The sequence below is a fragment of the Tursiops truncatus genome, chromosome 2 (assembly GCF_011762595.2).
Source record: "Tursiops truncatus isolate mTurTru1 chromosome 2, mTurTru1.mat.Y, whole genome shotgun sequence".
NCBI lineage: Eukaryota > Metazoa > Chordata > Mammalia > Artiodactyla > Delphinidae > Tursiops > Tursiops truncatus.
Window position 1 is genome coordinate 3466182 of NC_047035.1, and position 27145 is coordinate 3493326.

General features: G+C 45.9%; 1 protein-coding gene across 1 annotated transcript in view; it reads right to left on the reverse strand.

The window, feature by feature from the left end:
- Positions 1 to 25479, reverse strand: part of DYNC1H1 (dynein cytoplasmic 1 heavy chain 1) — a 65722-nt gene extending 40243 nt beyond the window's left edge. The window contains exons 1-15 of the mRNA XM_033850603.2: positions 25091 to 25479; positions 17601 to 17688; positions 15445 to 15618; positions 14952 to 15207; positions 14229 to 14415; positions 12233 to 12504; positions 11914 to 12141; positions 7824 to 8900; positions 6946 to 7125; positions 5394 to 5543; positions 3604 to 3750; positions 990 to 1130; positions 463 to 639; positions 219 to 329; positions 16 to 135 (exon numbers count right to left, since the gene is read on the reverse strand). Coding sequence (XP_033706494.1) covers positions 16 to 135; positions 219 to 329; positions 463 to 639; positions 990 to 1130; positions 3604 to 3750; positions 5394 to 5543; positions 6946 to 7125; positions 7824 to 8900; positions 11914 to 12141; positions 12233 to 12504; positions 14229 to 14415; positions 14952 to 15207; positions 15445 to 15618; positions 17601 to 17688; positions 25091 to 25343 — 3561 coding nt within the window. The 5' untranslated portion in view covers positions 25344 to 25479. The remainder of the gene's footprint in view (positions 1 to 15; positions 136 to 218; positions 330 to 462; positions 640 to 989; positions 1131 to 3603; positions 3751 to 5393; positions 5544 to 6945; positions 7126 to 7823; positions 8901 to 11913; positions 12142 to 12232; positions 12505 to 14228; positions 14416 to 14951; positions 15208 to 15444; positions 15619 to 17600; positions 17689 to 25090) is intronic.
- Between the last annotated feature and the right edge of the window lie 1666 nt (positions 25480 to 27145).

Here is a 27145-nt window from a genome sequence, read left to right on the forward strand (position 1 = left end):
AGGGACAGAGCTCACCTCCACTTGCTTTTCAAACTGCTTGATCTTCCGTTTCAGAGACTGCACGTAGGTGATGAAGGTCACAGCGTCGGAGGTGCTGGCCGTGTCCACGGAGTGCTGCTCCAGCTCCTGGCGAGACTGTCCGGAGAGAGCAGAGCGTTTAACGGAGAGCCGAGGGGCACCAGGGGGTTCATCACACCGGCAGGACCCTGCCTCCTCACCTTGGAGATCTGGGAGTGGAACTCTGTCATGTTTGAGCCAAGCATCTGCCCAAATTTGCTGAGGACCTCCTTGTGCCAAGAGTCGTACTTCAGGTTCACCTTAGACTGGACCTGCAGGTGAAGGAGCACACGACAGCGGATGAGCAAGTCTTTCACGCTGGAGTGTTTATGCCTCAACTTCATTTTAGTCAGATGTTGCCGTCCCAGCTCCCTGGACACCTTTCAGTGAGACAGCAGAGCTCACCTTGCCGTAATCTATGACTATTGGTCCGAACTCCTTCTTGGTCTCTGCATTGTCAAAGGTTCCTCGGGCCTTCCTTATCTGCACCAAGAGCGCCTGCCACTTGTTGAGATCCTCCCCGAGTCTGTTATAGATGTTCTCAGCTTGCATGTCCCACAAACACTGATACTGAAGCCAGACCTGCAAGTGAAGAAGAACAGAGTTAAACACTACAGTTTGACTTTTCATTTTGTAAAATATTAACATATATTTTCATATTCTGTTAAAAGTCTCATGTTCTTTCATCGCCGTTAGGAAAACTCTCACTTCCAATCCTCAGAATTTTCCTATCAAAAGAGAATAGTTTCCTGTTCTCCAAAATGATTAATATCCCACAAGGTTTGCCCTATTGTTCACTCCTTGTTTTAAGACAGCAAATATCACCTCATCGTTTACATTACACATAGTCAAGGCCTTTTAGCTCCATATTCATTAAACCTCATACTCCTAAGTGTGTAAGACAACATACTTGAATGTAATTAGCTTCTCACCTTGACATACTGCTCGACTTCAGTTACGATGCCCATGACTGCAGAATAGGATTCCTCCAGGGCAACGGGGCCATCTGGCATCCGTGTTAGAGCATTCCGGTAGAATTTCTCTTCTTCGGTCAGTTCATAGTGGACACCCACCTAACCAAACAAAGCCAGAAATGAACACAGGTAGTGCGCACAAAAATGTGAATCTCAGAGTCACTTTCACTTAATTAAAATAAACCGAAAGAAACTGTATTTAAGGGATAACATTCACTTATCCCAGTCACAGGTAACCAGAAGCCTACTTATAATAGAACTCCTCAAACCAACGAAAGGAACATCAACCACAAGCCAAAAGATGTGGCGTCACTACTGGCACAAGGCAAAAACGGTTAGAGAGCAGGCGCCCCAGAGCAGGGCCCTGCAAGACCTGAGCCTCTCATCCAAGGAGGCAGGACCGAAGGTGGCGCCTACGAGAGCGTGAGGTGACCACGACCAAGTGTTAACACCAACGTGGATGCTGGAACCCGCGACACAGTCATTCCTTTGTTTCAACCACTTGTGGGCTGTCACGTGCCAGGCACTATTGTAGGTACAACAAACAGACAAAAACCTCTGCTCACATAGATTTACATTCTGTGGGAGGAGAGAGACAACTAAGGGAAAAGCAAAATACGCAGTATGTCACAGGGTGAGCAGTGCCATGGAGGAAGGAGGGAAGAGGGGGCGAGGGGACGTGGGAGCAGGGAGGATGTATTTTGAGCAGGGGAGCCAGGGAAGGCCTCACTGAGGAGGTAACGCATGGGCAGGGACCAGGAGGTGGAGGGAGGGAGCCTGGTGAGTACTTGCTCCCAGGGCTTCCGAGCAAGTGCAAAGGCTCAGGGGCAAGAGTGCACCTGGCACGTGTGAGGATGAGCAAGAGCCCAGCGCTGGCTGCAGCAGAGCCGTGAGGGGAGGAGCAGATCAGGGAGGCGGCGTGTCACGTGGGGCCCAGCAAGGTGCCGTGGTGGGTGAGACAGGAAGCCGTTAACGGGCTCCGAAAAGAGAAACGTCAGGGCAAACACACAGTTTTAAGACGCACTCTGGCTGCTGTGTTGACGACAGATTGTAGGGGGCAAAAGCAGACACAGAGAGACCAGTCAAGAGGGGGCTTAAATAATCCGACTGAGGGATTATGGTACCTTGGACGGTGGTAGCGCTGGATGTGGTAAGAAACAGATAAGGGTTATTTTTTTTTTCAATTTTTAAATTAATTAATTAACTTATTTATTTTTGGCTGCGTCAGGTCTTTGTTGCTGCCCGCGGGCTTTCTCTAGTTGCGGCAAGCAGGGGCTACTCTTTGTTGCGGTGCGCGGGCTTCTCATTGTGGTGGCTTCTCTTGCTGTGGAGCACGGGCTCTAGGCGCATGCAGGCTTCAGTAGTTGTAGTGTGTGGGCTCAGTAGTTGTGGCTCGCGGGCTCTAGGGCGCAGGCTCAGTAGTTGTGTGGCACGGGCTTAGTTGCTCCGTGGCATGTAGGATCTTCCCCGACCAGGGATCGAACCCGTGTCCCCTGCATTGGCAGGCAGATTCTTAACCACTGCACCACCAGGGAAGTCCCGATTAGGGTTAATTTTGAAGATAACGACAGTGGGTGTCCAGAAGCAGGTTGGAGGATGGGAAAGAAAAGACTGGGGGAGGAGCAAATCTGAGGGAGGGGTCTGAGAGACAAGTCCAGTTTGACACGTCCATCAGGTGGTCACATGGAGACGCCAAGGAGGCAAAGGGACAGGCAGTCTGGAGTTCAGGAAAAGGCCTGGCTGGAGACAGGAACACGGAGTTGTGGCACTGGTATTTAAAGCCAACCCGCTGGATGAGACAGAGAGAGTGGGGTGGAGACGGCGCTGCACACGTAGAGCCAGTGAAGCAGACAGGCCAGCAAGGTGGAGGAAAGCCAGGAGAGCCGGCAAAAAGAGTGTGGCAAGGAGGGGGCAGGACAAAGAGAACTGAGCTTACGTCCACAGTCAAGGAAAGAGACACGCCTCCGGATAGGATCACTGTCTTCCAGAAAAGTCGGTTACAGCAGAGATCGTGGAATATGTTTATTTGAAAACCACTGGTCCTGTTTAGAAGTACTATTGCCTAGAGACCAGGGACTGAATGCAACGGTCTCTTGAGTTTTCCTTTTGCTCTAGGAGTGTCCTACTAAGAGCATACTATATCTGGGATTTGCTTTAAAATAATCTGCTGCTGGGGGGTGGGGAAGGGAATATAATGAAACAAAATTGGCCACATGTTGATAAATAAAGCGGAGCTTTACTTATGAGCTCACATGATTCCCTCTGCTTTTGGGTATGTTTGCAAATTCCCATAATAAAAATGCAAGTGGGAGGGTGGGCAGGGAAAAGCAGGAATTAAAATTCCCACAGAAGTTCACGGAGGGAATTTCTAAGAGACCACTGACACCAGACCTCCGAACCCGACTGTGTGGAAAAGTAACTACTGGGAAGAACGTCAGGTCACACAAAGCTTCCTCCAGCTTTCCCTCAGAGTGCCGAGCTGAGGTCTGGAGTTTGAAAAGACGCGTCAGGAGCTCTTTAAAGAGGCGCGTGGAGGTGGAGTCCCAGAGCGAGAGGGAGACGCGGAGCTCACCTGGTACCTCTGACTCTGGATCCTGGGGAGAGACAGTACCACCATCTTCCAGGCGAACATCTCCTGGTACAGCTTGTACCTGCACTCCTCGATTGGCGGGTTCAAATAGATGACCTGGTTGGTTATTCTCAGCTCATGGACGACATTCTATGAAGCAAAGATTTCATTTTTACTCAGCAATCTATTTCAGTAAAATGGCTTTGATGAAGAACACTTTCTCTCTCTAATTATTAAACTACTTCCGTCTGAACCACAAAGTCTGTTACTTTATCAACAGACTCGGTCTTCCCTGACTTCATGTTTGTGGTCTGTGCCCCCGCCAAGGAAGAGGAGGTCAAGGGCAGGCCCCACTTGGGTCCTTCCTGGGTCCCCCAGTGCCTGGGTGTCATACACACAACAGGTGCTCCGTGAAGCACCATCGGATATGACGTGTGTGATGATATCTGGACACGAGGACCTTGCGACCTGAGAAACCAGTGACACGAGGCTGATTTTACTGATGTATGTTTACAAGTCGGGGTCAGTCTGTGCCACCTGCCAGTGCTTTAAGCTAATGGAGAATTCCAGCTCAGTCTCCACTAGATACTGTATCCACTCAGACACACTCACTGGCTTTTCTGCATCTCAGTATTTTAAAAAGTACACTCTGGGGATGAATATCTGTAATATTCCAAAGTGAAAACATTTTTCAAGCATAAAAGCGGAAAAAAAAAGAAAAGGTATAAAGTCTGCGTAGAAAAAAAACGCCAATTGTTTCTCCCAGATCAAAGTTTTTACTTGCCCAGCTCTTCCAGGCTTCTGTTTTGTGAGACCTTTTTATTGGTAAATATAACACACATACTGTAAACTACATAAAACTAACACATGGCTTAATGAATCAGTGTGAGGTGGACAGCTTTATAGCCACCACCCACGACAGGAGACAGGGACCTACTTGCAGAGTCTGAACAGAACTTTCTGGAAAGCTTGCTAGGCCCCAGTTGACCACTCCGTCACACGAATGGGCAACAGCTGGCTTGGAGACAGACTGCTGTCCTGTGCGCTACTGCATTCTCTCACAAGAATTCGACTCAGATTTTTGTGAAAACAGTGACATTTTAGGGTCATAGTCTGAACACCTGCTTGTAGCAGATTATCATGTTCAGTTCTGGAAATGATTTCTTACACATCATACATGCTTAGAAAGCAGAGATTTTTTTTCCCCAGTGTAAATTTATTTCTAAATATTATTTTCTATTAAAAAAAACTTCTATTTTTGAAACTATTTTAGACTTACAGGAGAGTTCTAAGGCAAGTATGAAGAGCTTCCATACACCCTCACCAGCTTCCTCTAACGTGGTGTAATTACCAAAACAAAGACGTCAGCACTGATATAATACTATGAACTGAAACACTGACTTCAGTCAGATTCCCAGGATCTAACAAGGACACACATCACAGTTAGTTGTCACAGCTCCTCACTCCCTTCCAGTCTGTGACATTTTCTCAGCTTTTCCTGTCTCTCTCTCTCATGACCGTGGCATTCTGGTGTCCTGTGAGATGGCCCTCCACCTGGGTTCGCCTGACGTTTTCCTCATAGTTACTGGGGGGAAGACCATAGGGGTGAAGAGCCCTTCTCATCTCACCACAGGTGACAGCATACATCTCCCCTGGGATGCTGACTTGGGTCAGCTGAGCGTGGTGGCACCTGTCAGGTTTCTCCACTGTAAAGTGACCTTTTCCCTGGTAGTTTTTAAGGGGAGAACCTTGTTTAATTTACTATCGAATCGGCTGCCCTGGGAAATACTGACCTTGATCTTTGGCTCTCCTCCAGGTTTGTGACTAACTTGAGGTGCGTCCGTATCCATGTCAACCTCTGCTTTATCCTCAGCTTGTCCAAGAAGCACCTGGGTCCAAGCTCTCAGGCCAGCTTGCAGGCGGACGCCCAGTATTCTTTCAATCTGCAGAGAAAACACGTCCAAGAACACTGTTTCTTCCAAACGTTAGCTCAGAGCACGTTAACGGAAAGCTGATGCTTTAGGTCCAGGATGGACTGCTTCTGACTGCAAGCCTTCGCCCCTGCTTCTCAGCCTCATTTCCTCCCCTTCCAGCCTCAGATCACCGTCTGCTAGGCTGACTGTGCTTTCCACTTGCAGGATCCCCACTTATAAGGGATAAAGATACCAACACAAACGCAGCAGATGTAGCGAAGGTCTGGATATTTGTTCGGTATGATAGACAATTTACAGAACAAAAGCATTTTCCTGGTAGCCTCAGAGATAAAACTAGAAAACTATAATTTGGAGATTAAACAATTTTCTTTTTCTTTTCAAAACGGAGGCATAAGTGACATGTAACATTATTATTAGTTCTGGACATACGACATAATGATTCAATATTGGTATATACTGCAAAAGGATCACCACAGTAAGTCTAGTTAACAGCCGCCACCAAACAGTGACCATTTTCTTTCAACAAGTAAAGAAGAAAGCCAGAATTCTCTTCTGATCTGTAACGAGACAAACAGATTGACAAATACATTTCCTATGACTAGGATGTCTGTATGTCTTGTTTAGCGTCTGGCCACACAACCATCCTGGGAATGCTGCGAGGGCGGCTTGAGATAAACTGGGACTTGCAGTCGATTCAGAAGAGGGGGGCCTGTGAACTTTCACTGTTTGGGTCCCACTGGTGGATACACTGCAACTTCTGTATCCATTTTAAAGGAGAAAACCTGTGACCCACACACAACAACTTCAGAACTGACCAACTACCATCTGTCCACTGAGTGACCTCCGCCATAAAACATCCTCCTTCTAGAGACTTCACAGCTGCACTCTGACATACACTGACAAGAAAGCAACATGGGGTGGCAAGTATGCTTCAAACACACACACACACACACACACACACACACACACACACACACACCCCTATACGCATGAGCCAAGATCCTCTCCACCAGGAATAAGAGGTTCTTGGATGCTGGGTGGGATGGTGGAGGGGGACAAGGTGGTCAGAGAAGGGTGCCAGGAGAAGAGGGCCAGGAAGAACCACCTAAATTATCAGCAGAGCAGGGAAGGGCAAGTAGGAGGTTGTCAAATATCCAGAAAACAGAGAGAACTCTTTCTCCTCCCCCACAGCTCCCTGCTTCCAACTTACAAAGAAGGTTACTACGGCCAATACCACAGTTCAGCTCTATCATTAGCTACACGGGATTTCTCGAGAGAACTGGACTGTCACTGTTAACTTCTATGGAAACGTGCTTCTCAGTGACAAACTAATCAGCTATGGAACAGGGCCCACCGCTACGCAGACAGCAGACAAGTGGGCAGCACTGTGTGGAACAGGCCCCATACCCACCTCCATGTCCAGCTTGTTGACCCAGATGGGCAGGTTGGAGTAGGAGTGCAGGTTGAGGTCGTCCACAGCCTTCTGCACTCTGTTCAGGATCTCGGAGAAAGTCTTATGATCATACATGCAAGTCTCCAGGGACCGGACTTCCAGGTCTATTTTTTCCTCAATAATCAGCAGATCATCCACCTAAAGGAAGGTATACTTAGTATTTAAAACAGCCACTCACTCTATTTCTTTATCTTACGTATATTCTTCTCAATTAATAAATGTCCGAGGCAGAGAAGTTCTTCCACAAATCGCTAACCCTACGTGTTGGCGTGAGAACACACCTGTGTCTCTGTGGAGGAAGGGAAATGTATGGAAACGAGCAGCTTCCCCCCTTGCCTGCCCCTGCTCCCGGGAAGGGAGACCTCCGACTGTCAGTTTGGGAGGAGGATACCAACGCGCTCCGCTCAGCACTTTCCCTCGCTGGGAGCCGGCCGCGCACCAGACCAGTGGACTCTGTCCTGCCCGCAGTGGCAGCTGGGCAGCTGGGCGAGGGTCTGGGGTGGAAGTCCAGGTCTGGGGCAGACTGACCGCAAGCACCACGACTGCAGATCGAGAGCCCATTCTCCACGCAGCTTTACCAGTAATAAAGCTCTCGTGCCCTTCACCTCTCTACTGGTTTCCGACCTGAACTCGGGCTGTCACTTAACGGCTTCCCTAAAGCCGCAACACCATCCAGCAGCCCGGTGAGTGAAAGGCTGCTTTCTCCCTCTCAGCGGACTCGGCCCTAAGCTGTAGGGATCACGCGTGCCCTCTGCGGGGGAGCTAATGTATTAACGGATTAGCCATCGCTGGGTTTAGCTCATTCCCCGGATGTGGAGGATGAAAGCAGAACACACCTTTTCTTGGAAGTTGAAGACAGTCTCCGCTAAGCGCTGCACGTAGGGGTCGAGCTTGTAGGACTCCCACACCAAGGCGATGCCCTCCGCGATCAGAGCCTGCACCTCCTTTTTCAAGCCCGCGACCAGCAGGGAGATGGTGTTGCGCTCCTCCACCTTCTCACACGTGCGTTCGTAAGTCCGAACGCTCTCGATCAGCGAGATGGCAAACGGGTAGAGCTGGTTTGCTTGGTGAGCCTTGTTTACAATCGCCAGTGGGACTCGGAAGCCGAGCCACTTGAGGTTTCGAACTTCTTTGGAGAGCGTGATAATCTCGGGGAGAAAGTTAACCTTCAGCTTGAGGACGTTTCCGGACCGGCCCCGGACGCGCGTGCTCTCGATGGTGAAGATGCGGCCTGAGACGCCCAGGTTGCGCTGCTGCACCTTGCGGGCCCAGTCGTCAAAGATCTCCTGCGTGTTGAGCTTCATGCGGAAGCTGTCTCCGTCCTGCTTCAGCTTCTGCCCCTCCACGTGGTTCTCCCAGCCCTTGCCCAGCACGTCCTCCACACGCTTCATGTAGGCCGTCAGCTGTCGGTCGATCTGCTTCGCCCAAATGATGGACCCCGACACCGGTGGCAGGTCGCGCACGTGGCTCATCTTACACGCCTGGCTCTGCGGGTACTGGACCTTGAACTTGTCGTGCAGAGACTCGATGTCGTCCTTCACGCGCTGGATCAGCTGGGTCTGGTACTCGCGGATGGCCCCACGGATGTGAGGCCTGACAAACAGCGCGTTGAACCTGGAGAAAATCCTGAACATCTCATTGGCGTTCTTGGCCGTGCCGAGCTGATCTCGAAGGCGAGCGGTGATCCGGGTCTCCACCCTGTCGATCCTCTCGTCGTATCTCTTCATCGCAGCCTCCCAGGCCTCCGTGCCCTCTTTGGAGACGTCGAGCCCGTCCACCTCCTTGACATTCTCGTAAGCGAGGTTGACCTCCTCTATGGCGTTTGCGTCAGCAGCATCAAAGAGAACCTCGGCTACTTTCATGTCTTGGGGTTCGGGCACCTCTCCTTGGTTCTGCTGTGCCACTGCTGTGACCTGGAAGGAGAGGATTCGTAACGAAAACGTCTGCCAAGTGAAGACTCATCCCGTCGCGCACAAGCAGCACACGCCACACAAGACGACCCGTCCACCACGCAGGTTCAACGTTTAGTCAAACGTTTTATAACTACAACTCAACGAGACCATGTAAGACATTACATGGTATGTTTTAACTCTGTGCTGGAAAGATCTTCTGACAATGTAGTTTTGTTGCTTAAGCTAAAAGAACATGTCTTAAAACCTGGGTTTGGGGTTCTTCCCTCTTCAGTGTTTAGACTATGATTAAAATTGCATTGGAAAGCTCAGGAATTCACAGGAGTGCTACGTACAAACTTAGTATCCAACATGCTTTTCCTTTTTCTTTTCTTTTTTTTAAACTTTAAATTATAATCCATCGGTCCATACCACAGTAGAGGGACAGATAAAGTGCTACGGTAACTGAGAAGAGTCCATTCAGTTCCCTTCATGCTACTGGAGAGACAGCAGAGTACACACAGGATCTTTGCCTCAGGAAATGTTAAGACTTCCAGGCATATCTCAGGCCCACACTCTCACAGAATTATAACACTAGGCAGGGGTCTTGATCTGGGGTCCACAGATGCCTCGAATGAAACTCAGACAGTCTGTGAATTTGTTTGGGGAAAATCATTATTTTCACTAACTCCCTAATTAAATTTAGCATTTCCTTCAATTACGAATGTGGGCTACAGCCACCGCTGTTCACAGTTCTGACTCTGTCATCAATAACTCCTTCCTCATCACATCACAGCTGTACACATCCTACGATCATGTTTATGCTCACTACTTCAAACTTATGGTATTAGGCCTGTCACTAGGTCTTGCTCATTTACGTGTTCATGGAGAAGCACACAGATGACTAGATCACAATTTCAAAACTGCTGACAACTGTTTATTTGTAAACCTGTGCGTTTTAGTTTATGTATTTAAAAACATTCTGAGGACTCTGGGTGATGACAGTGTAGGAGCAAAAACTGGGCACGGTGATTAAGCAGCCATTTCAAGACAGCGGAAAACAAGCAATGGCGGTCAGCACCTTGAGCTATGTTTGTATCAGGTAAGAGCAGTGAGCTGATGGCCGTCCTGCCTGGAGGGGCTCCCATCCGCCAGCTCAGGCAGGAAAACCCGCAGCTTTGCAGGTGGGAGGACAACAGCAATAAGCATAAAGGGGAGATTCTGGAAAAGACAGCCTGACGAGGGCCGAGGTACTAAATTACACGGACACACAGGAGACCCTGGGGAGTCCTGCAAGAATGAAAAGTCTGGGCAGATTTACAACTTGCTGTCAACCAAGAATTCTATAACTGGTCAAACTATCCTTCAAATATGAGAGTGAAATATTTTTCCCAATAAACGAGAAATGAGGGAAACTGTTGCCAGCAAACCTATGGAACAAGAAATACTAAAGCAAGTCCTTTAGGCTAAAGAGATAAGACAGCAGAGAGTAACTGAGGCCATAGGAAGGAATGAAGAGAACTGGAAACTATAAATCGGGGACAAACGTAAAAGACTGTATTATTATTTTTCTTTTCTTCTCCTGATTTTTCTAAGATATATATGACTGTTTAAAACAAAACTTGTAACACTGTATTGCTGGGTTTACAATACATGTAATAGGTATGTAATATACATGTATGGAAAGAACAGTGTTATTTCCACTGTTATAAGTACGACAAGCAGGAGGAGACAGGGCTACACCGGTTATGAGGTTCAGTCAGTACTGAGCACATCACGATAAATTAAAGATCTAGAGTAATCCCTAAAAAAGAAAATTCAAAGAAATACAGTACAAGTCTATAGAGGAATTAAAATGATATACTAAAAATAACACAAAAGAAGGCAGTACAGGAACAGAGAAACAACAAAAATGAGACAAATGGAAAACAAATAGCAAATGGCAGGTCTAAATCCAACCATATCAATAATTATCTTACGTGTGAACAGACTAAGTAGTCCAAAAGACCGTTCTGAGAATGTATGTCTGCACACCTGAGTTTATTATACATCTTACAAATGTAAAGGACGTACATATTCCATATGGTTTACAAACAAAAAGAAAGCAGACAATGATCTTTTGAAACAATGATATCTGGGAAGAGGGACGTGGCAAAAAAGGGTCCAGACACCCTAGGCCAGAACGCATCAGCCCCAGTCTCAAGTCTCTCATGGACACAATGAAGGGTTAACATTTAAACCAACACACGCACACGTGTACATATAAATTAGTGCCGCACTAAGTAAGAAGATGCCGAGGATGCGTTACTAACAATCTGCTCCACCCCGAATAGCAGGCACTCCCATCGGAGAATGAACCCTTCTAGATGGCATAAGTTCTAGACTGGATCCCCCCAACCCAACTAACAGCTTATTACAAAATTTTCAAACTACAGGAGGGTAGAAAGAATTCTAGACTGAATACCCATATACCGCCACCTAGAGCCTATAATTAACATTGGCTCTGTACTGGCTTTATCCTATATCTATCCACTTACCAACGCTTCTACCTATAAGTATTTCTGGACTGGGTTTTTTAAAGGGAGAAAGGCATTGGTGAAGAAGAGTGGTGGACTGAGAAGAGATAAAAAAAGCACGAACAAAGAAAAGGAGTCATTTAATTCTTTTAAAAAATCTGAGGCAAATGCAATTATTATCCACATTTTAGAGATAAGGGGTCTGGGGAAAAGGTTAAATAACATGCCCCAGGCACATGGCTAGTTCAACGGTGGGATTAGGATTTAAACCCACGAAGTCTGGCTCTGGGGTCCATGCAATTTGGAGATGGGGATGTGAATCGATGGAGAATGTGAAAGATTTGAACTGAAACACCAGGATTCAGAATCACTAGATCTTAAAAGATTACAGTGACAGGTAAAAACGGAGCTAAGGAAGTACTTCACAGTATAAAACAGAAACAAGTAGTTAAATCTAAACAAAAAAAGAGAGAGGGTCATTCAAACAATGCACATACGGATTTCTAGAATGTGAATCACACCTGTGGCCTCAGGACCCTGACAATGACAGCTCTCAGCTGCTCGTGCTGGCGTCTAAACTTCCTCATCTGGTCCAGGCGAGCCTGAAGCTTCCTGTGGGCAGGGTTGATGCGCCACACCATCTTCAGGTTTTCCTCCCTTTTCCTTTTGACAATGTCTCTCAACAACACCTGGAGTTTCTCATATTCATCATCCCAAGTCTGAAAGACTTCAAAGCACGCGACCATAACCTGGTATATAATTTAAGAAAGGAAGTTTATTATTAAAGCGGATTTTCATCTCAGTGCCCCCAGGTTGGTTTTCTGATATATTACAACTCACTTTTTCAAATTCTTCATAAGCAACATGCATCAGTTTTCTAGTGCCCAGCACTTTGAGTAACTGAGAACTCAAGTCTCTTGAGATCGCCTCCACCAAACGCAGTGCCCTCTGAATGGGGTATTTTGTGTTTCGGATCTTTCTCAGATGGGTGAAAATTGCAACAAGTGCCTGCCTTATCTTGTCCAGCTCAGTGGCAGACAGCAAGTCATTCAGAGGAAAATCTTTCATCAGAGGATTGTAGTCATTCACAGTTTCCAAAGCCTGTTTCAGACCTAGATTAACATAGAAACAGTTAATGGTTTTCACATGAAGTGAGACAGCTATAATGTTGTTATGTGTCAGTTATACCACAATGAAAAAAAAAAGCAAAAAGATATTTCTTTTAGGTTTAAATACTGGTTAAGTAAATGAAAGTATATCCTCACAACAGAGCATTTTGATGTTGCAAAAGATTTAGCGACACAGAAATTGTGCTATTTGAAAGAAAAGAGTGTTATTAACAAGATAATCCCAGTGTGGTCTCATTATTGCTTTTTTAAGAATATCAGTCAATTCAGACAACTCATATGCACTCCAAAGGCCATGAGTGGTAGCCCCAAAGGTTTCATCTTTTTTTTTGCTTTCTATATTATCTAAACATTCTAGTAATACCACCTTAGTATTTTTTTTTAACATCCTTATTGAAGTATAATTGCTTTACAATGGTGTGTCAGTTTCTGCTTTATAACAAAGTGAATCAGCTATACATATACATATATGCTCATATCTCTTCCCTCTTGCATCTCCCACTACTTTAGTTGTTTTGTTTTGTTTTGTTTTTTTGCGGTACGTGGGCCTCTCACTGTTGTGGCCTCTCCCGTTGTGGAGCATAGGCTCCGGATGCGCAGGCCCAGCAGCCATGGCTCACGGGCCCAGCCACTCCACGGTATGTGGGAATCTTCCTGGACCGGGGCACGAACCCATGTCCCCTGCATCGGCAGGCGGACTCTCAACCACTGTGCCACCAGGGAAGCCCTACTTAATTTTAAAAAACTAGAATTTTATCATCCTTAAGAACAGTAAAATTTAAATTTTATACCCATGGCTCAAGTTAGGGGAATGTATTATGGACATGGAATCACAGAAAAGCCTGGCTCCTGGTCTGTTTTTTTTTTTTTTTTTACTTCCTCTGGCATAAGATTTACAAAAGAAATGTATTAGGAAAGAAATAAAGGTTTCAGAGGTATTAAAAAATTCAAGGTATACACTTCAGTACTAGTGAGTGCCCATATCCCAGTGAACGTATGCAGTATGACCAAAATAACTGGAAGGTTTCCACCCGGAATTCCCTCTAACATGTAACATGTGGGCACCACAACCTTTTTTGGAGGCGAAGAAAAGAACATGACAACTGCTGCAGTCCTGATGACTTGTTCTAACACGTCTCTGGTGGGCACAGAGTGGTAGAGCAATGTCCACCCATGGCCAGTCATTCCACATTTGTGTGCCTGGTACATGCTCATTCAACATCACTCCCCCTGCTGCCTGTTCAGAAAATAACTTTATCTTGACTACTTTTCAGAACAGGGAGGAGGGCAGAGAACAGAGTAAAGGGGCAGGTAAATAGCGGAAGAGAAAGTACTGACCAGCTCTCCTTCCACAGCCCTGTGGGCAAAGAACTTCTGCTTAACATAAACTGTGTTTCTGCTTGGATTGTCAAAAGCACACTTGACTTTACACTCAAAAAGTACAGCCTACTCAAGGAAACAAGTAACTGAGAAAACAGGAGGGAAGCTCCCAGCGTCCCCTGTACTCATGCCTAGAAACTGGCTTATGTTCTTAAAACCCTGGAAGGGAAAGGGAGGTATGTGAGAGAATCATTTTCATTACCTAGAGCTGGGGGAAAGATGAGATAAGTTGCCAAGTAAACAGTCAGAAAAGATGGTGCATCTATTCATTTTCATCACAAAACCCAGGTCAACAGCTTATTGATCAGACTATCAGCTCTAGTTCTTACCTGTGTCAGTGTCGAAGCTGACGGTGGCATGGAAACGCTTGCCGTGTTTCAAGATATCCAGCGTCAGGAGAACTTCTGGGCTCTCTCGTTTCTCCTGGATGCGGTATAACGCACGTTCCAAGTTTAGCCAAAAACTGATTTCCTGTAAGGCAGTTCCTGAGGCAGGATCTCGATCAAGTTTGGTCACCTTAAATATAAAATAACATTCAAGAGTATTCAGCATTTAAACAAAGGTAAAAAACGTACCGTTAACTAAGAACATGCATTATAATTTAGTTTTTACATTTCAAGCAGATTTCCTTCCTTGTATTATAAGCGGTTTAGTTTGAAATCAAAGGTCTGGACTTCCCCGGAGGTCCAGTGGTTAAGACTCCACGTTCCCACTGCAGGGGGTGCGGGTTCGATCCCTGGTTGGGGAACTAAAATGCTACATGCCACAAAGCACAAGCAAAAAAAAAAAAAAAAAGAAATCAAAGGTCTGAGACAGCTGAGATTAGCGCTCTCTCAGGGATGGTATTGAACCCATGTCACATGGTACCCTTGACCACTCCACTCCACCCCTGGGCCGACATTAATCCTCCACTGAGCATTCCCAGGACCAGTGGGAGGTACTGCTAACAGTCATCACAGAATTCACCTCGTTGACAAGAACTCGGACCAGTTTTCTCACAGATATTAAAGAGTACAGCGTTTTACATGACATTTTCAATACTGTGCTCTTACTTTTTGAATTTCTCGGATCCAGCGGTTAACTCCAGATTGCAACTGATTGAGAAAAGTTGGGTCTTCAACCTTATCTCCAAAGTCTGTAACTTTCGGCTTTTCTCCACGCTCATAACACTGTTTTGCAACATTTGTAATAATTGGATGAATGGGCAGGCTGATCTCCGGAATTTCAATATTCTGCTGCAGGTGAAGGAGTCCCATTTCAAGTTCTGCAATCTTTTTTTCAACTGAAGGAGCCATTTTATCACCATCCCTAAAAAGACAGGAAATGCCTCAAACTTTAGTGCGCTATTGGTCTCCAAAGAGATTCTATTATCTCAGGTCTGTCAAATGTTAATAATACACATTTTCTTAATGCAACAGATTTACACCCTCTTGGTTTACTAGCTTTTCCCTCCCGATTTCTGAATTTTACATCATCTTCCACAGCGTGTTGTGAACGTTAAGTAAAACACGGCATTCAAACTAACAAAGGAAAAATGGTTTTTACCTGTCTGCCTTGCCAGACTCTCTGATATAGGACTTAAAAAAAGGAGCCACCGCATTGCTAATGAAAGAGTGCAAGGTTTCATACGGCGAGTCTTCACTGAGTGTGAGGACGCGGAGCTGGGACGACACTGGCTTGTCTGCATCAATCACTGGAGTCCGTTTAATGAATGCCAGGCTGAAAGAACGGAAAAGAAGAAATTAGAACAAAGAGTCTCATTCTTCATCAGTTTTAGTAACTGCAGCCTTCTTTGTGTTGCATGCAAACTAAAAATTCATTTGAATGTTTTAATTTTTAAATCATATTAGGAATAGACTAAATTGTTGCTTTTCTAATAGTGAAATACATTGCTTCTCTTTCTTTACTCACCTATGTGAGAACTAGCGAATCAAGGTTAAGGTTATAACATGTGACCATGAAAGCAGACCAAGTTAGTTTATCTCACATGGGGGTTGAGTTCATAACCTTGCCCTCAGGAAAACTAACCTCCCTAGCAATTGCAAGTTACTAAGCCCCGATTAACTTAAATCCGATCTCATAATAATTTGTCCCATTCATTTACGGCATTGAATCACATGTCAACTTGACTAAACAAAAGGCACCTGCAGGTTGAAGTGACGAGAGGACACTCCAGGCCCCTGCAGCCTGGCCTAAACCAACCCTTCCAGTTTCATCTCCTGCTACGCACCCCCTACCCCACCTGAGACACCCTTTAAACTACATGGCCCATTCTCTAAACTTCATGTGCTTTTGTGTAGTTGCTTAAGAAACCTATATTCATCTGCTGAAATTCCAAGTAACCCCCAAAACCCAACTCCAGCATCACCTCTCCCGTGGGGCCATCCCTAAGCAGGAGCAGTTCCCCAGCCTTCATGTTTCATGGTACTCTACACCTCTGAGACTTGGCCCAGTATTACAGCTAGTTGTGTACCTGCCATCCTTTCTCCCAAAAGACCATAAACTTCTTGGGAAAAGGAGCTATGTTTTATTCCTTTGCACACCTACTGCTGTATCTTACACATAACAGGTGCTCAAAGGTGGTTGAATTAACAGCTTCAACAGAAGCAATATTTGAATTTTCCAGTTCTCATATTACGTATATGTACTTTATACATAATACTTCACATTATTCTAAAAAGTCAGTGAAGCTTCCTGATGTGACACGCTGAGAAGGAACACAGTCACAGTAGTATTCCTGCTGAAAATGTGCAACTTGACTGTAACCATGGAGAAACATCAGACAGATCCAACGGAGGGGCAGTCCGTCAAACTACTGGCCTGCACTTATCAACAATGGCAATGTCATCAAAGACGCAGAAAGAAAGACACAGAATTGGATTCTGGATCATGGGAGAAATATTGTAGGGGACATTATTGAGAAAATATGAATATGTACTATACCTAGAGTAATACTGTACCAAAATTTGTGGAATTTGAAAATTGTACTGAGGCTGTGAACAAGAATGTTTTTGTTCTTAGGAAATGCTGCGAAGTATTTAGGGATAAAGGGGCAGGTTGTCTATAACTCTCAAATGGTTCAGGAAAAAAAATGATGATGCAAACGTGGCAAATGTTAACTGACATCTGGGAGTTCTACATGCTACCCATGCAACACTTGTAAGCTTGAAATTATTCAAAGTAAAAAGTTTTAAAAAGCCAAGGCAAGATAAACATTTACGCGCTTGAATTTGAATATGTCTACTGGAGTATAAACTGGCACAACCTTTTTAAAAGGTGGGAGATCTGGTAACACACATTAAAGATTTCAATGATGCATCACATCTGAACCAGTAATGCTATCTTTAGGGATTTATCCTAAAAAGAATCAGACCGGTGTACCTATGAATGTTTACTACTTACTTGTAATAATGAAAACCCAGGTGTACTCTGAGAGCATTATTAGATATGCTAAGTACATTATGGCTCAAACCTAGAATGGATGATGCCATGATATGGCAATTAAAATAAAAATACTTTAGATTTTATACTGACTTGGAAATCCTCTTAATTTGAATAAATAAAATCAAAGATAAGAAACTGAATTAAAGAGCAGAAATCTTTTGAGTGTTTTCTTAGCATCTTTGTCTGAGTCGATCAGGATTTACATTTAATCCTCACAAGTTTATAGTCCAAAATAATGGTATATTCATACTACTCACCTATTGGACTTAACTCCATAATGAATGTCTATGTTGATGTTATAGGAAATAAATTCTTTTTCTTCTTCTCCTTCATCACCAACATCCTCTACAAATCATAATAAATATTCTATCAAATTCATGTCAGTATTCCAATTTTTAATTTATCAACTGTTCAGAGCACGACTAGCCTCACCCCAACCCCAGCCTGACGTTTAAACCCCTACGTGACTCGGCTCTACCGAATTCTCCCTTCTACCCATTTTTTCTGACTGCTGACCCAGGCACTTATTTGCTGTGGGATCTTGGGCAAGGTTCTTAACTTCTTGGCATCTCCGTTTCCTTGTTTGTAAACTGGGGACGCACTGGCATGCCTGGGTCGTTGAATGACTGACTGAGCCGCTGCCTAGAGTGGGCCCCGGCCCCAGGGCGGTGCTAGGTGGTGTCCGATAAGGCCAAGTTCTCCCCACCGCATCCCAGCAGTCAGTCTCATCCCCTGTGCTCCAGTCACAGAGGTCGCTTCCCACCCCCAGCCCCAGGGTATTCTGCTCAGGTGTCTACTCAGCACTTGCTATGCGACAGGCATTACTTTAGGCGCATCGCACATCTACCCCTCAACGACACTATGGGGCTTGGCATGACTATTATTATTATTATTTTCCAAGCAAGGAATGTAAGTAAATTGCCCTCAGACATGTGACTGGAAAGGGACAGAGTGAAAATTCAGAAGTCTGATTCCAAACCCAGGCTCCTCAACAGCCTGCCCTCTTCCCTCTTTAAGGCCCCTCCAGGGAAGCCCCCAGCAAGAAGCATCCCCAGGTCACCAAGGGGGCATTCACCTGGCTGTCCCCTCTGCTCTTACGGCGCTTTCACAGCCTGCTCTGGGGTCAATTTAGGAATACAGCAGTGATTTGAAAAAGCTTACTGGAATTTAATGCTAAGATAACTCAAGACACATGCGAATAAAATTTCTAGATAAAAATGAAAATTGAAAAATTAATATAAAAATCATAAAAATGGGAAGTAATACAAACCTCTGGATCTAGTACTGATCAGCTAGATGGGTACACCCTCTAGCTGAATCATCTTTGGGACGACATACTGTATGGAATAACTGCATTAGCAAAAATTAATATCGAAGGATTAATCTAACTTGATATGTACGATTCACCTTCACTTCTACGTCATGGTGTAATAACAAAGGCAGTAGACTTAACTAAGTGATCTCTGGAAAGTCATTTTTCTTCCTGTCAGCTTCAAATTCGTAAAACGTAAAAGGGGCAACAGAGGAGGGGGTGGGATATGAAATTAGGTGGTCTAAAAGGTTTCTATAAATGCTAAAAACTACGCACAAAAGCTATTTGCTTCTTTCGTTTTAAGATGAGACAAATACAAAATTCACACTAAAAGAATATAAAGTATTAGTATATTTATTTACATATATATATATATATATATATATATATATTCATCAAGACAATTACTCTTCCAAAATGTTGTTTTTAGTATAATTTTAGGAAGGAGAGGAGGAGTGAGTGGCGGAACATTTTCGTATGCCAGTGACTTCCTAGCTGTTTTTTGTTTTTTTTTTTTGCCGTACGCGGGCCTCTCACTGTTGTGGCCTCTCCCGTTGCGGAGCACAGGCTCCAGACGCGCAGGCTCAGCGGCCATGGCTCATGGGCCCAGCCGCTCCGCGGCATGTGGGATCCCCCCGGACCGGGGCACGAACCCGTGTCCCCTGCGTCGGCAGGCGGACTCTCAACCACTGCGCCACCAGGGAAGCCCCCTAGCTGTTTTTTAAAATTACTAACTACCTGAAAAAAACCCCAAACCAACCAACTGAGTTTTTCTAACTACTGAAATGTGGACATACCACAAGATAAGATAAATCATACTGCTTGAAACCAATCAAACATATAATTGCAATCTGTAAAACACAAAGACAAAGAGTATAAGGAAATACCCCCAACCTAAAATAGTTGTCAGGGTGGTGGGATTATGAAATATTGTTTCCCTTGATTTTTGGGACTTTCAATAATGCTCTTCTATGACTTATATAAAATATGTCATTAAGATAACACCCAAACAATAAACAGACAATAAAAGTAACATTCTACAATCACCAAAGGAAATTACTAAGTAAAAAATATGCTGTAACCTTGAATCATATCTTCCCCCCGGACAGAGCGGCATCCTCTATACAAATAAAATCATACAGAAAACATGCCAACTGGACACAACATCTAACCACATCCCCAGCACATCCTAATGCGAACAGGGTTACAGGAACTGGCAGCAGGCCAAGTGATGAGTCACGGCTGTCTGGGGACCACTGTGAACGCCCAGCCCAGCCCAGCCCGCGCTAGGAATAACACTGCAATGCAGCAGGAGACGGCTGGGCTCGGGAATGCACACAGGATGACATAATCCTCAGACACGGGTATGCAAAATACGTGTCCTCTACTGCTCTGTAAAAGTCTAACTTCCTTTGATGACAGTAATTTATGCAAGTCATTATTAATATCAGCCACAAACTACATTTTGGATTAGTTATTTAATGCTCTTCCCCATAAATACGAAGATCCTATGAAGTCTGAGGATGTCTGATTCCCGTTATAAAGAACACATGACACTGTTTTATAAACTGCCGAACAATTTAAACTTTCCTGCCTCTTTATAAATTATTGTATTTTCCAAATAACAATAATTCTATTTCTGCAGAAACTTTAAAAAAAATTGTTTAAAGGAGGAGAGAAAGACACTTATTAGTTGATTCCCAACAAAGAGGGTATTAATCCTGCTATATACGAACACCATCTGCACGTTTATCAGGTAATACCACTTTCGGTAAAGTCTGAACCAGTTTCCTAATGATGCTAAAGTTACTGGTTAATACACAACAGACTAATACTGTGCTGCCTACTGACACATTCAGGGAACTAAAATACCAGCGCAGACAGGCTGCGCCCGACCCTCGAGTTCCTGTGCTGCAAGGCATACTGATACATCTTACAGCGCCCTGCGGACATTTCTTTGGTTAACTTCTGAGAGTTCATCAAATTCCTAGAGATGTTCAAAATGTCATTTAGCACTATTCTGCATATGCTTCTACTGAAAGATGAATGTATTTCAAAGTACAAGTGATTTGTATCATTACCTTGTGAATTAGGTAAGCAATGTGCCTCATTTAACGAAATACAAACAGATGCACATTCAATTACCTTAAGACTCATACCACCTCTCCTAGGTAGATGGGTATGTGTCCGCAGACTGGTGAACAGGCAACTGGAAAGGGGTGAGGGGAGGCTGCGGGCTCCCCTGCCCTCGGTCATCCCCTCCCTCCCTCTCCCCTCCCAACGTTCTCCAGCCACAGGGCAAGCCTCCTCTCAAGCTACCAAACGAAGCCAGTCATTTTCTTTGGCCAGATGACGTGTTACGTGTTCCTGGCTCTCTTTATCTTTCCTTTTCTTTTCCCTTTAAAATCCAAACAGACTCCTAATACCACATTACTTTGGGCGATTCGCTGTCGTACACTCCCTCCTGGTACGCGCCCTCCTGGTAGCTCTCCGCTTTCCCATCCCTGGTACTTCCTCCAGCCACCTTGACGTCCACCCGCCCTTCTGTCCTCCTTCTGAGGCCGTGACTTCTTTGCATCCACTCCCTGCCCCGCACAAGGCTAAGAGTGTGGTGAGCGTCTTGAGTCTTCTCCTCCATCAAAACATTGTTGGGAATTTGAAAGGAGGGTTGAACCCCATGTAATCCTTGTACACAAGGTAAAACTGGGGCTCCTCTTGACATTTCCAGAAAAAAAGAGAAGGAAGTGAAAAAAACTAAGTCAGTGATGCCTAAAGGATTTAAGACTTCATGCTTTTTAAGGCTAACACTAATTCAAAAGAAATAATTGCTATGAAGTAAATGAAAACAAACACTCCTATTTAATGGATACCAAGGAATTCAACAGAGAAATTAGTTCTTAGGTTTCAGAATCCTTCTTAAAACATCCTTTTCCTAACTGGGTCTTAAAATCCTGCGGTTTTGGTTTCCTCACTCATGACAGAGGCGCTGGACTAAATCTCTCCCTCCGTTCCCAGCCATGATGCTGAGAGTCGAAATTTCCATCTGTCTTTACTTTTTAAAAAGAAGTAATGACTGCTTTCCCTTTCCTGTACATGAATTCCACTCACTACGAAACACCTCACTTTAAAAAGCATCTCGCTGCAGACTGCTTTGTCCTACAGAGGGTGGGGGCCCACCTACGGCGTGACAGCGCAGGACAGCAAGAACTCAGGCGGACGGACTCCTGGCCCAGCGCTCCAAGACAGTGCCACGTCACAGCAAGTGTTTCCTACTGATTTATTAATCATTTTATTAACCATTTTGGGGTCTAAGCCAGAAATGAGTACTTTTTACTCATCCATCTACTACATTTCTTCTCTTTTTAGGGAAATTAAGTCCTCAGAAAAATAATGTTTAAAACTCCACAAAAACATACCTCTCCGTACGCCACCGCGTCTCTAGGAAGCTGAGTCCTGCAAGGAGCAACGGCTTTCTTCCAGACTCCAGTCATCTCTGCACTAATGAAGAGCGTAAAACCCCCTGCCTGGTCCCAGACAAGCCCTGGAACCACCACTCCAGCAGCTGCAAACCGCAGCATCCTTACCAGTCCCTACCTTCACCACCCAACCTTTCACGGGACAGAACACACCCCAAAATGCACTTCAGGTAAAAAGCGCTACAAAAGTGTCCTTAACATCGTCATATGCCTATCACGTAGGGATCACCCACCTGGTCATACTTTTAGAAGTACGCTATGAGGAGAACAATTTTCTATAGGCCAGGAATTACAGGAAGGAGATTTCTCTTTTTAAAACGGGGAGCTACAATTTGACATTCCCTTTCACCAACTCTTCACTATCAAAATTAACTGTTAGGGGGCCTTCCCCGGTGGTCCAGTGGTTAAGACTCCGCGCTTCCCCTGCAGGGGGCACGGGTTAGATTCGATCACTGGATGGGGGACTACGAGCTCGCACGCCTCGCGGTGTGGCCAAAAAAAAAAAAAAGATCAAGTGTTACAGTCACTACCTTTATTCTACACTTTAAAGGCGGCTTTACTTTAACAAAAAAACTTTAAAGCTAGCTGGAGTACTTAAAAAAACATATAGAGATATACCTTCATATAAAAAAAAGCTTCTATATACAATTACATGTGTTTGGAAAATTCTTTCCATAAAAAAGGGGGGAAGTGGGGGGAAGATAAAGTAAAAGTAACTTCTCCTGTTCATTAAATAAGTTATATGACTTCATTGTTGGTGGCGGTCTTTATTCAGTTCAAACCATTCAGATTTATTCTCCACATCATAATGCAAGCCTGCCTTTTCACTGTAAGTAACTACTGGATGTTCGTATTTGATTAAATGTGCAACTGGCAACGCTACTCATAAAAACCAGCCGTCCTTCTAAGTGACCTGGGTTAACACTTATGTCTAAATTATGCTAGTGTAGCCAGGATGCTAATAAGACTGATGGGACGACATAGTTTTTCCTCAGATTTTTGCAAGCGAAAAATAAGTTAAGACAGGTTGAATTACTAGAAATACTTCCAGGACTTTTATAAATCCAGGAATGAGATAGGATTTCAACTGCAGACAGTCTCATTACCTAGTCAACATTCAAAAGTGCAAGTCATTATGGAGCCAAGATTTGGATCCCTGGATACTCGCTCTGCTGAAAGGAGAAAATGGACCCATCAAGAAAACAGAGGTGATTTGCACCAGAAAGCATTCAACAGAAATAGGGTCCCCCTCCAATAATTTTAGCAAAGTTCAATTCTAAGTTGTTTGAGAAAAGTGAATCACTGAGGAGCACTCTAGAAGCAAAGAACAAAACCTACCATTTTTTTCTGTAAAAAAGAAACGGAGACCTAAGGTAGAAATCACTGATTTCAAAACAAAAACTGTGCAATGAAAATATGATCAAGAATCAGCCAAGGTAAAGCTACTCAAAATACAATAACAATGCAGATTAAAATGTATTTTAATAAAATAATGTATATTCATTAAAAAACGACCAGAAAGACAGATATCAAAATGCTGACAGTGGTCATATCCAGGTCGAAGGATTTCAGGTGGCTTTAATTTTATCTGTATACTTTAATTTTCTATTGTGACTATATACTTTTTTTGAAAGAAAACAGATGAGTCAAAAAAAAAATTTTTTTTAAACAGTAGCAGTTTCCATGCAGGAAAACAACCCCAAACACTCGCTGGGTCACACTCGCTGACCCTCCTGCAGAGGTCAATGCTACAATGAAGCATCTCCTGAGTAGGAAAAACCTTTGAAAGAAACAAACTATCTGCAAGGAACTAAGTGTGTGTAGGGGAGCGGTGAGGCAGAGAGTTGAGATTCTCTTACTGACAGAACCATACAGCCTTTGAGATTATAAGAAGCTTGTCTCCGAACACTTTCAGACAATGCCCAATCCTTGGTGCTAAGCTAGCATTTACCTGGACATCATCCTCGGCTTCCCGGATGGACGGTGCCACACCCAGACATGTGCTGTCAAATAAGCTCGCCATTGGCTACAAAATGGTCTGAAAGCATCAAGGGGAAACCCTCCCTGAAGGCAAGCTCCACTCTCAAGAGGAACCTAGGCTTGCTTTTGGGAGGTCACTATTTGAGGAGACTGCTGGAATATGCAAACCTTTTGTCCCGTCCCTCCACTAGGTGCCTAACCTAAGTCTCTCTCCTTTTAAGATCTGTAAAATAGATTCAAAGACCACGGGGCCATCATTAGGATCATCTAAGCATCACACAAATACAAGGCATGATGAAGGAAAACAAGCAGTGGGCTGGACACTGAGATGCTGAGTCTAGCCTAGGGAGTAGGATTAGCTGGTGTGACCTTGGGGCAGTCACTTCGACTGAGCCTCAGTTTTCTCGCGTCTGAAGTGGGCAGATGCACCCACTCAACAGGGACAGCATTAAGTCCAAGAGGGAGACCTGCGTGCGCTATCCACCTAGAACAGTGATGCCCCGCTCGCAGCCGGGGCCGTCACTGTCACTCCTCGGGCCTCGGCATCTGGGTCCGCACAAGGCAGAGGCTGGGATGCCCGCCGGTCAGGGCTCCCCCAGCTCCGGCTCGCCAGTATCTCCCCCTACACCCGGACGATCGAAGGACCACAATCCAGGCTGCCCCCGGCGCCACCCCTGACACATCCCTCCCGAGGCCGGCCTTGGCCTGGACGCAAATCGAAACCGAAAAGCCCATGTGACATTGGAGGCCGGGATGCGGCCTCCGCCCGCGCTCAGCCCGGGAGACGCTGTCTCCACCCAACTCGGCCATCTTGAGGCCGAGCTGACAAAGCGATCCCATTGTTGCGGGTGACGGCGAGGCTGGGCGACCTCCTCCGTCCTCGCGACCCGGAAGGGGGCACCCTGAGGCCCCGGCGTTAAGGGGTGTGGCGGGAGCGAGGCGGGGCGCCGGGGGACCCACCGCAGCCCCGGCCCCGCACCTTTGAGCGTGGAGCGCTCCACCAGGACCGTGTGCACCTGCGGGTCCGAGAGGAACTTGCGCATCTGCTCCAGGGCGCTCTTCTCCTCCAGCGCCGCCTCGAGCGCGGCCGGGGCCTCGCCGCCATCCTCCAGCAGCAGCGGCACCAGCTTGCGCAGGTGCTTCTGCAGCACCGACACGTCGGCCACGTTCTGCACTGCCGACACCTCCAGGCCGGCCGAGCCGTCCTCGCCACCGCCCCCGGGCTCCGACATGGCGCCGCGCTCGGGACCCGCAGGCAGCGCTGAGAAGGCGGCCGCGACTCGGCGCGAGAGCGAGCGGGCGGACGCACGAGAGAAACGAGCAGCACAAGCCGACCGCCCGCTAGCCCACTGCCGACTGAGGAGAAGGAGCGCCGGCTCCTCCCTAAAGGCCGCCGCCCGCCGGCCCCGCCCCGCCGCCGCCGCCGCCCGCCTCCCGTCGCCCGCGGCCGGCGCCCGCCGCAGCCACTGGGCCCCCTCACGGTACCGACGTCACGACGTCGCGCTCAGGCGGCCCGGGTGACTCCGCCGCGCAGCCTTCTGGGACTCGTAGTTACAGTGTTGGGCGGGGCTCCGCAGTACCGACACCTCAAGCCCTAACGGTGGGAACTTGCGGGGGGCGGTGAGAGGTGGTCAGGGACTACGTCTGTCCTGTTCACTGCTGTGGACTCAGCGAACAGCACAGAGCCTGAGACACTGCACTAATACTGAATGAATGAATGGTGTTAACGAGCTAACGTGTTTTGAGCATTTAGCCTGTGCCTGACATTGTTCTAAGCACTTAACCTGTGTAGTTTCTTTGAACGAATGAATGACTACGATGTGTTGAGCTAGAATATAGTCATCTGTGTTATTAAATATACATAGGGAGACTGAGGATCTTTTTCAGAGGGAGAGGAGATGAGGGAAGTGTCACATTGCTAGGCTGGAAAGAGGGAGGTTGGGAGGGGACGTTCCCAGAGCAGGAAGCAGCTTCTGCAAAAGCAGAGAGGCCTGACTGTAGGAGCGATGTACGGGAAAGGCAGGAGGTGACACTTGAACGGTGGGGTGAAGCCTGGCTGTTGTAGGTTCTGCTTGCTAATGGCAAAATAATTCCCCCCGGAATGCCGTGAGGACCACGGGGGAGACCTACAAGCATCCACCTAGAACAGCAGCCGGGGCTGACGCTGTCATTCCGATGGCCTCAGCATCTGGGTCCACACAAGGCAGGGACTGCCGTGCCTGCCCAATAAGTTTCCCCCCAGCTCCCATTTGCCTGGACCTCCTCCAGTACACCGAGATGACATAAGGGCCAGAATGGAGGCTGCCCACATTCTTGGTTTAGAAATGACAGTTATTATAAGGAGCAGTAATTGGCTTTTGAAAGTTCAAACTCATCACTCGCTTCTTAAGTTGGGTGGAGGAAGGGAAGCCAAAGGTGCTATTTTTATATCAAAGTGCACAGTCAGAGAGCTGAATTCTGATTGGTAGAATGATGATGGGATGATTTGATTTCCCCAAATCATCTTTGGAAAACTGCAAAACACGCAGTATGCCTATTCTTGTTCAGTTACCCAGTGCCAAGCCCCAGGAACTGCTGGAACATGAAGACTAATGAGACGATTCTTGTCTTTAAGAAGCTCATGGCAGAGGGGACAGATTAATATCCCATCCTCCTCCTGCCTTCCATCAGTCCACTCTTCTTTTTCTGTGGAATTTTTAAAATTGAAGTATAGTTAATGTACAATGTTGTGTTAGTTTCAAGTGTACAGCAAAGTGATATATATATATATATCTGTTTCAGATTCTTTTCCGTTATAGGTTAAGATTTTTTAAAATTAATTAATTAATTTATTTTTGGTTGCGTTGGGTCTTCGTTGCGGTGTGCAGGCTTCTCATTGCAGTGGCTTCTCTTGCTGCGGAGCATGGGCTCTAGGCGCGTAGGCTCAGTAGTTGTGGCACATGGACTCAGTAGTTGTGGTTTGCAGGCTCTAGAGTGCAGGCTCAGCAGTTGTGGTGCACGGGCTTAGTTGCTCCGCGGCATGTGGGATCTTCCC